This window comes from Bison bison, unplaced genomic scaffold (genome assembly GCF_000754665.1).
Source record: "Bison bison bison isolate TAMUID 2011002044 unplaced genomic scaffold, Bison_UMD1.0 scf7180017864371, whole genome shotgun sequence".
NCBI classification, from domain to species: Eukaryota; Metazoa; Chordata; class Mammalia; order Artiodactyla; family Bovidae; genus Bison; species Bison bison.
The window spans coordinates 6,829,897-6,839,415 of record NW_011494943.1 but is presented as its reverse complement, the minus strand read 5'-3'; the positions used below and the strand labels follow the sequence as shown (position 1 = coordinate 6,839,415).

General features: G+C 53.3%; 1 protein-coding gene across 1 annotated transcript in view; it reads left to right on the top strand.

Annotated features, from left to right (window-relative positions):
• Positions 1-2: 2 nt before the first annotated feature.
• FADS6 (fatty acid desaturase 6) overlaps positions 3-9,519 on the top strand; it is a gene marked incomplete at its 5' end in the record, with an annotated part of 15,799 nt that continues 6,282 nt past the window's right edge. The window contains 2 exons of the mRNA XM_010856489.1: positions 3-126; positions 778-944. Coding sequence (XP_010854791.1) covers positions 3-126; positions 778-944 — 291 coding nt within the window. The remainder of the gene's footprint in view (positions 127-777; positions 945-9,519) is intronic.

Below are 9,519 nucleotides of genomic sequence, written 5' to 3'. Positions count from 1 at the left end.
GGGCCGAGGCGCTGCTGGGCGAGCTGGAGGCGCGGGTGCAGGAGGTGGTGAGGGCGAGCTCGTGGTGGGAGCGCCACGGCGTGGACTGCGCCATCCTCGCGCTCAGCCTCCTCGCTTTGCCACCCGGTGAGGGACACGGGGACTGGGGGCTGCGCGGCCCGCTGGGCGGCGGCGGAGGGTGTCGGGGTGGGCGGCGGGGTGGGGTAGATGGCACTTGCCCGGGACGCTAGGACAGAGGGTCAGCCCGGGAAGTCTGGTTGGGGTGTTCTGACTTGTGTACCCGGAGATGCCCCGATGGATGAAGGGCATTGGAGGAGAAAGTTGAGCCGAGTCAGGGAGAAGCGGCTGGGTGGGGTGGTGGGGGTGGTGAGGGGGGAGATGAGATGGCCTGGGGAGGGGAGGGTGCTCCATAGGGCGCCCGGGGAGGGGGCGAGGGGCGTGTTCCCTGGTCCTCGCCTGGCCTGGACCCCCCCACCGTGCCCTGTCGCCACCGCCCCTCTGGCAGGGGCGCAGAATCAAGATTCCCGGCCTCTCCTCGGTGAGTCAGTGGCGCTCTGTCTTGTCTCAGAGCTTTCAGAGAGAGCCAACCCATCCCACTCCGGCCTTCGTGGAACCTGCCACACCACTATCTGGGGCAGTCCCCAGGGCTGGGCCTTCTTTGGCCCGGGCTTCCAGGGGTGCAGGCTGGGGCATTTGGGCTTAGATCTCCAAGAACCAGAGAAAGACCCCCCGCCCTTACCGCTCTTCCTGCCGCCCTCCCCCGACCTCCCCCCGCAGGGTTCCTGTGCCTGCGCTCTGACAGCCCCCTGGTCTTTGCCCTGGGCATCACCATCCTGGGGGTGTGCCACTACACACTGACCGTCAAGGGCAGCCACCTGGCCACTCATGGTGCCCTCACCGAGTCCAGAGGCTGGAGCAAGGTCTGGACGCTTTTCTTTGTGGAGGTGAGCCTGGGACGGGGTGGGAGCCGCTGCGGGGCCTTGGTGTGAGAATCCAGGCATGCACAGCCCTGTGAGCCCTCGAGGGCCAGCAGCTTCGGCTCTTGGCACGTGGGCCCAAGCGTGTCGCCTGTCTGCACTACGGTCTGTGTGTGTCTGCGTGTGTGCACGACCCCAACCCTTGAGAGGGTAGAGGGCTGCATGAGGAATGATCAGTGCTCAATTGAGGCCGGGGACGCAGCCGGAGCACCGGTTTCTCCTGGGGGCGGCTCTCTTCTCCACAACACTGGTTCAGGAGGGTGGACCTTCTTCCTCTCCCCAGGACTCCTGCGGCTGGCAGTCCTGGCTGCAACCTTTGGGCTTCCTGGTTTTGCAGTTGGGGTTTGGGATGTGAACGATGGGCAGAGGGCAGGGGGAGCAGGGGCCTGGTGTCTGTCCCAGCACCCCAGTTCCATAACAGCCCCCACCTCCTGACACCTGGCGATGGTGGAGCCTCCTAGAAGCCCCCTGCTTACCTGGGTCTGTACCAGGAGGGCCCCTCCTCTCTCCTGACTCTTGCCCCACTTCTCTCACCATCTCCCCAGCCTGCCTCAGCCTGTGGGCACGGTCAGGTAGGCAAAGGTGTCTGGCCCGGTTCCCCTTCTGTCTGGACCGGTCTCAGGTCTCCGATGCTCTGACACCCCCTCTTCCCTTCCTTCCAGGTGATCCCCCACCATCGACCCTGGGTCCCTTATGAACAAATGTGAAAGCTGATACCAGAAACAGTCCTTTTCTGCCAGGAACTGGTTACTGTGACCAATTAACTCAATTATTAACTTTTCTTTTTTTTTAAAGAGCTTTTATTTGTTTATTGGCCGCACCACGAAGCAGGTGGGATCTTAGTGTTCCAACCAGGGATGGAACCCTCAGCCCCTGCTTGGAAGCTCAAAGTCTTAACCACTGGGCCACCAGGGAAGCCCCTCAATTACTAACTTTTAATAAAGTTATATAACTTTACATAACTGTACACGCACGCACACAGGACGTTTTATAAAATTATAGTGCATGAGTTAGATGAGAGGAAGCACTGTCTGTCCAGCACCCTCCATCGCCTTCACCATCCCCAAACCCACCTCTCCCACCTGCGCATGTTTCTATTTTTTTTCTTAAAGGGAGGGAGATTCCTTAATTTTTCATTTTTTATTTTATGTTTTATTCATTTGGCTTCAGGTCTTAGTTGTGGCACTCGGATCTTCGTTGCAGGATCTTTAGTTGCAGCATGTGGGATCTAGTTCCCCAACTAGGGATTGAACCTGGGCCCCCTGCATTTGGAGCGCCAAGTCCTACCCACTGGACCATCAGGGAAATCCCTGCACACATTTCTAAAATGCAAAGGACAAGGGGGGTACTTCTGCTCCAGTGGGTAAGACACCAATGCAGGTTTCCCAATGAAGGTTCTTGGGTTTGATCCCCAATCAGCGATCTAGATCCCACATGCTGCACCGAAGATCCAGTATAGCCAAATAAATAAAAGTAAAGAAATATACTTTTTAAAAAGGACAAAGGGAACCAATGGGTCCTCAGGGTCCATTTCAAGACAGTCTTCTTCCCAGGGACCCCTGAGCGTTGGTCTCAGCCAGGCTCTAAGGTACAGACCCAACCCTGGAGCCAGGGTCAGACGCCGCCACCCCCCAAGTTTGTAATCACAAGCAGGGGAGGAACCAGGATGTTGTGCTATCATGTGGGCTCTGTCAAAGCTGCACTGAGCCCCAGAGGCCTGGGGGCAGCTGAGAAGGTGGAGTCTTCCCAGCCTCCCCAGACAGAGGGCTCCAGCTGAACCACAGTGCAGGACCCACCTGGAGGGACCCCGGCAGCCTGGTGGCTCCCCTCGTCTCGTCCCCTGGGACCCAGGGCAGTGGCCTCATCTTTGCCTCTTTAGTCCCTGGCACAGGGCTGAGCTCAATGTTTGTAGACGATGACCCTGCAGGGGACACGGGGACAAGGTCTGGGGAAGAGCAGGCTGCCGGAAGGTCACAGCCTGGAGGTGGGTGAGCCCCACGTAGGGAAGGCTTGGCTTCCATCCCCAGCTGTGAAGGCTGGTATGCTGCAGGCAGATTGCAAATTTCTCGAGGGCAACCTGAGTGGGAGGCCTCTGCTTTTCCACCCCCCATGCCTCAAGGCGTGGCCCTGACTCTGGCCAACCTCAGGGAAGATCCAGCTCCCAGTGGGAAGGAGGGGACGGCTCCACCTCCTCGGCCACTGGCATGAGTAGGGCGAGTGGATTTTTACCTTTTGTCAACCAGGCAGCGGACAGTGTCGGGGCCACCTTGGACACACTGACTCTGTGACCTTGGACAAGTTACTTAATTTAGCATCTAAGTGTTGGTTTCTCCATGTAATAAATGAGAATAATAATGTTACCTCCTCTGTGAAACCAGTGTGAATATTAAACGAGACACCCTAGATCTTCATTAGGGCCTGGGCCTGACTCTTCAATGCCTGCTTCCAAGTAACAAGCTCCCCGACCACCCCCATCACCTTTTTCTTTTTCCTCTGGAGGGAACACCCAGTCAGTTGCAAGCAAAAGGTTAGTGGTTTTTCTTACTTGTTTTGTTTGTTAGTGTTTTTTTTTTTTTTTTTTAACTGCTTTAAATGCTTTAGTTTTCTTTTCTTTTTTTTCTTTCTAACACTTCTGTCTGCGCTGGATCTTTGTTGCTGCACGGGCTTTTCTCAGTAGTGGCGAGCTGGGGTTCCTCTCCAGTTGTGCGCTGGCTTATCACTGCGGTGGCTTCTCCTGTTGCAGAGCAACAGAGCTCTCGCGCGTGAGGGCTTCAGAAATTGCGGCTCCCAGGCTCTGGAGCCTGTGCTCATTAGAGTGGCACACGGGCTGAGTAGCACCACGGCATGTGGGATCTTCTCGGACCAGGGATTGAACCCGTGTCTCCTGTATTGGCAGGCGGATTCTTTACCGTTGAGCCACTAGGGAAGCCCAGCGTTGTTTATTTTTAACTGAAAGGTTGACCAGCTTATACAAAGCTCAATGGAGCTGTGTGTGGGGGGGGTGTGTGTGTGTGTACTGAGGGGGCTGTTTACTGAGGCCCTGAACCATACCTGTCCTTCGCATCACACAGAGGACCAGCTCTTGCCACGTAGGATCTCAGCAGACTACCTGGGACCCTCCTGGATCCCCGGCTTCCCCATCTTTCACGTCCCGTTGTCTCTCTTTCCTCCTCCGCTTGTCGACTGCCTGCGCTGTTTCCAAACTGTGACCCTCAGGAGGCAGCATCACCATAGAAGAATCTAGTCCCTTAGTCACAGCCTCAGGTGTCACCTGGAGTGTCACTGGCTTTCCTGCTCCACCCAGCTTTTGCCAGGCCTCTTTCACAATCTGCTGGCACGAGCTGGGGGTGAGAGAGGTCACCCTCTCTGACCCGTTGGATCTGAGGGGAGGGCAGGCAGGATGGCGGGGGCAGCTGACATCCAGGTTGCTATTGCTTCTCTGCTAAAGTATCCAAAATCATATACCCCACTCACGCCAGGACTGACTTCCCTCCGAACACCCACTTCCTGTCTACGCCACAGTGTTCCATTCCATTCAGTGCACCTCTGACCCTCTCCCTTGCCCATGGACTACCCTCGCCTGCCTGCTCCTTGTCCTGGGTTATGTCATGAGGACTTCCAGTATTCTTCTTGGGTACTGCCTGTCAAGAGCCACAGGAATGTAGGGGCAGGCTGGGGTGGGCAGGCCCCTACGGTTCAAGTACCGAAGCTTGGAAAAGTTTATTTTTTAATTTATAGTTGATTTACAATGTGTGTTAATTTCTATTATACAGCAAGGTGATTCAGTTACACACACACACACACATATATATATACACACATTCTTCTTCATATTCTTTGCCATTATGGCTTATCGTAGGGTATTCACTCATTCTCTGTATAATAATTTGCATCTGCTGACCCCAAACTCCCAGTCGCTCCCCCATCCCTCTCCCCCTTGGCAACCCCAAGTCTGTCCCTTGTGTCTGTGTGTCTGTCCCCTGTGTCTGCGAGTCCGTCCCCTGTGTCTGTGAGTCTGTCCCTGTGTCTGCGAGTCCGTCCCCTGTGTCTGTGAGTCTGTCCCTGTGTCTGTGAGTCCGTCCCCTGTGTCTGTGAGTCTGTCCCCTGTGTCTGGAGTCTGTCCCCAGTGTCTGTGAGTCCGTCCCCTGTGTCTGTGAGTCTGTCCCTGTGTCTGTGAGTCTGCCCCTGTGTCTGTGAGTCTGCTCCCTGTGTCTGTGAGTCTGTCCCTGTGTCTGTGTGTCTGTCCCTGTGTCTGTGAGTCCGTTCCTGTTTCGTAGATGAATTTATCACATGTAAGTGATACCGGTCGCACAGTGTCTGTTCTTCTCATTCTAACTCACTTAATATGATACTCTCTAGGTCCATCCATGCTGCTGCAAGTGGTGTGATTTCATTCTTTTATGATTAATATTCCATATAATATATATATTTTCACACCTTATAATCACGTTATATTCCATATAGTATATATTATCATATAATATATATATGTATGTGTATACCACACCTTCTTTATTCATTCACGTGTTGATGGGCATTTAGTCTTTTTCCGTGTCTTGGCTATTATAAATAGTGCTGTCATGAACACAGGGATGCATGTATCTTTTCGAATTATAGTTTTCTCCAGATCCATACCCAGGAGTGGGTCACAGGATCATATGGCAACTCTATTTTCAGTTGGGGAAGATTAACTCCTGCAATCAGGAGGCCTTTAGGGACTCCCTTGCCAGTCACTCACAGTCAAGATGTTCCCCTAAGTGGGAGGGAACAGGCCGTGCCAGTTACTAAGCTCCACTGTGTCTCAACTTCCAACTCTCCTTTTAAAGTCGGCTTTGTGCTATGGGGGTGGCGTCACAGCTGGTCCGCGGAGAGCCCCGGCGGCTCTGCCCTGGGGGAGGGGTGTCACCTGGGGGAAACTGTCACCTTCTTTCCGGTCCCCTGTGCTGGTGGTAGAAACCGAGCCCGAGCCCAGAAGCCCAGCCTGATTACGATGCTTGAACAGTTCCGATTCTCTTCCTGCCGGTTCACCGTGGCCTGTACCTTCTGGGCCATCTCTCGCCTTCTTTCTTTTTGGCCCCACCTGAACCCTGAGGGGTGGTCCTCTGAGTATGCTCCACTGTGATTTTTAAATTTTTTAATTAAAAAAATATATTTAGCAGGCAAACTCAGATCTGTAGTACAAAATATACTTCTTTAAAAAAAAATAAAAACGTTTGTACTTTTGAAATAATTAGAGATTCACAAGACACTGCAAAACCAGATCAGAGAGGACAGAGCAGTCCAGTGGACCCGTTACCTAGACGCCTCAATAGTTACATGTATTGTCATTCAACATTTGATATTCAGGACTTCCCTGGTGGCTCAGTGGGAAAGAATTCACCTGCCAATGCAGGAGACGTGGGTTCGATCCCTGAGGGAGGAAGGTCCCCCGGAGAAGGAAATGGCAACCCACACCAGTATTCTTGCCTGGGAAAGCCCATGGACAGAGGAGCCTGGCAGGCTACAAGTCTGTGGGGTCGCAGAGAGTCAGACACGACTGAGCGACTCAACAGCGATTCAACACACCAGGACATTGACTTTGTGCGTGTGTGTCTGTGCGATGTTATCACTTATGCAGATTTGTAAAATGTACTTGCGCGGGGTCGTCTGGCAGTTCCCACACCGGTGGGTCTCTAAAAGCTTGGCCCCCGTGGGCTTGCACATGGGCCCCCAGAGGCTGAGGATGCTGGAGGAGGATCAGGTGGTCATCTGTGGGTGGTGGCACTGAGCCTGGTGAGTGTCCTTGGGTGGGTATGGTGGTAGGGGGGCTCGGAGAAAAGGGGAGGGCTGCTCCCAGGCGGCCCGTGGCTGCCCAGTGGGGAGGGGAGACTTGGAGGGAAGCTGGGTTTGCTGGGGAGATCTAGGGGCTGAAACAGTGTCAGCAGTTGAGGCTCCACGTGGGCGTTGGCTGAGCAGCTAAAAATCACCAAGCTTTCGCTCCTGGCCCAGCCCTCTGCTGGGTGCTGGGGACACAATGGTGAGCAGAACCCTCTTCCAGTTCCCCAAGGGCTCAGAGTCCAGTGGGTAAACAGGCACACACGAATGACATCAAAATAATAGAAGTCTTAATTATACCAACTGACCATTACTGGGTGCTTACTGTGTAGTTGATGTTAATAATCACGCCTCCCTGTGAGGTCAAACCTATTATCACCCTTACTTTGTGGATGAGGAAACACTGGTCTGGCAGGTTAAGTCACTAGACCCCGGCCGCTCAGCTACTACACGATGCAGCCCAGGGCCTGGGCAGGCAGACTGTGAAGGCAGCTGTGTGAAGGCCGTGGGAACACAGAGAGGAGAGAGCGTGGCAGGGACATGGTCGGTGTCTGCAGGTGTTTTGGGCTCTGATGACTAGGGTGTGTCTGTACATGCGTGCAAGTGTTTATGTGTTGCTCCTGGCATCCAGCAGATAGGGGCCAAGGTTGCTGGTAGACAGACTACTATGCACAGATATGGAACGAAAAAGTATGAAAGTGTTAGTCCCTCAGTGGTGTCTGACTCTTTGCAACCCCAGGGACTGTAGCCTGACAGGCTCCTCTGTCCATGGGCTTCTCCAGACAGGAATACTGGAGTGGGTTGCCATTCCTTCCTCCAGGGGAATCTTCCCTTCCCAGGGATCGAACCCAGGTCTCCCACATTGCAGGCAGATTCTTTACCATCTGAACCACCAGGGAAGCCCCCAGTCCCCAAGGCAATAGTGGCGAGGCTGAGAACCCCTGGTGAGAGCGTCTGGAGGAGACGCTGTCAGGACAGGCTGACAGAAGTGGGAAGGTGGTTGCTGGTTCGACTTTTTGTGACCCCATGGACTATAGCACCCCAGGCTCCATAGAGTTCTCCAAGCAAGAATACTGGAGTGGGTTGCCATTTCTGTTTCCACATCCTGTACTTAAAAAAAACAAAACAAAACATTATTTGGCTGTGCCGGGTCTTAGTTGCAGCATGTGAGATCTTTAGTTGAGACATATGGGATCTAATTCCCTAACCAGGGATGGAACCCAGGCCCCCTGTACTGGGAGCATGAAGACTTAGCCATGGGACCACCAAGTAAGCCCCCAGGTGTCCTATACTTGATTTGACAAACTTAAAGCAGGGAAGACTCCAGCCCACAGTCCCTCCTGCCTGAGGGATGCTGCCTCTGGGACAACCCCCAGCCCCTCCTCCTCACCCTGCCCATCCTGTGGCCCTCTTCTCCTGTCCCCGTCTCCGGAGTGACCCCTGCCCCCCAGGCTTTGAGCTGGAGACTTGGCTCCTGTCTTGATTGCCTCCTCCTCCTCTTCATCCTTCCTCCAGAACCCTCCTTCTGCCCCTGCCCTCTGGTCCTCACCTCTCTCAGTGGCCACACTTACAGCTTCCGCCGGGCACCTGCCTCATCCTGGCCCTCCCCCTCCGATCCAGTAAATGACCTATTTGAAGCCAAACTCTGTGTCCTAATCTTATAATGACGGTTTTCAATCCTGCAGAGTGTTGTTTGCTTAAAAATTAAAAGAGCAAAATATTAGAGAACACATAAAGGGATAGAGGACCTCCCTCACCTCCCAGGAGGAAAATGGGGCAACTGGGGGGTCAGGTAGCAAGAAGACTCCCCCACCCCACTGTATATTTTTTGAATTATGCAAACATATTACCTGCTCAAAAAATAAATTATTTAAAAAAGTACCAAGTTAGAGAACTACCTTTGGCTGCTGGTGGAGGTCTGAGAATGCTTAATGAATAAACAACTAAATGAGTGAGAGATCTGGGGAGGGACCCCGATTTATCTTAATTTTTATTTATTTGCTTTTGGCTGCCCTGGGTCTTCGCTGTTGCTCTTGGGCTTTCTCTAGTCGTGGTGAGCGCCTCTCCGTTAAGGTGCTCGGGCTGCTCACTGCGGTGGCTTCTCTTGCTGTGGAGCACCGGCTTTAGGCGCGTGGGCTCCAGTCGTTGGCACTCGAGGGCTGCAGAGTGTGGTGGGTCCCCCAGTTGTAGCTGAGAGGAGATGTCGAGAGTCTACCCAACACTCACTTTGGCCACTTGAGGAGCCTGAGTGCGGCTAAGAGATCTAGGTTCTTAAGTCTGCCTGAGGGTTGTAGAAGGTAGTGATATCAAGAAGCTTCTGGAACTTTCTCTGGGTCTGGATGGGAGATCATCTTGGGCGAGGCCTGTAAATAATCCTTTGCAGCAGGACCGTCTGTAAGTTGTGGCCCTGTCCCCCTACACTTTGATGGGTGCATGTAATACACGCCAAACCCTGTGTCCAGTCTCTCTCCTCCTCCCAAGCCCACCATGTTCCCTCTCATTCTGGAAAGAACATCTAGATGGGAGGGAGAATTCCAGTGTATAGAAATAGCCTCAGATCTGGGTTTCTTTCTTTTTTAATGTGGACCATTTTTAAAGTCTTTATTGAATTTGTTACAATTCTGCCTCTGTTGGGAAGCAGTGGGGTCTTAGCTCCCAACCAGGGATGGACACGAACCCGAACCCCCTCATTAGGAGGTGAAGTCTCAAAAAAAAAAAAAAAAAAAAA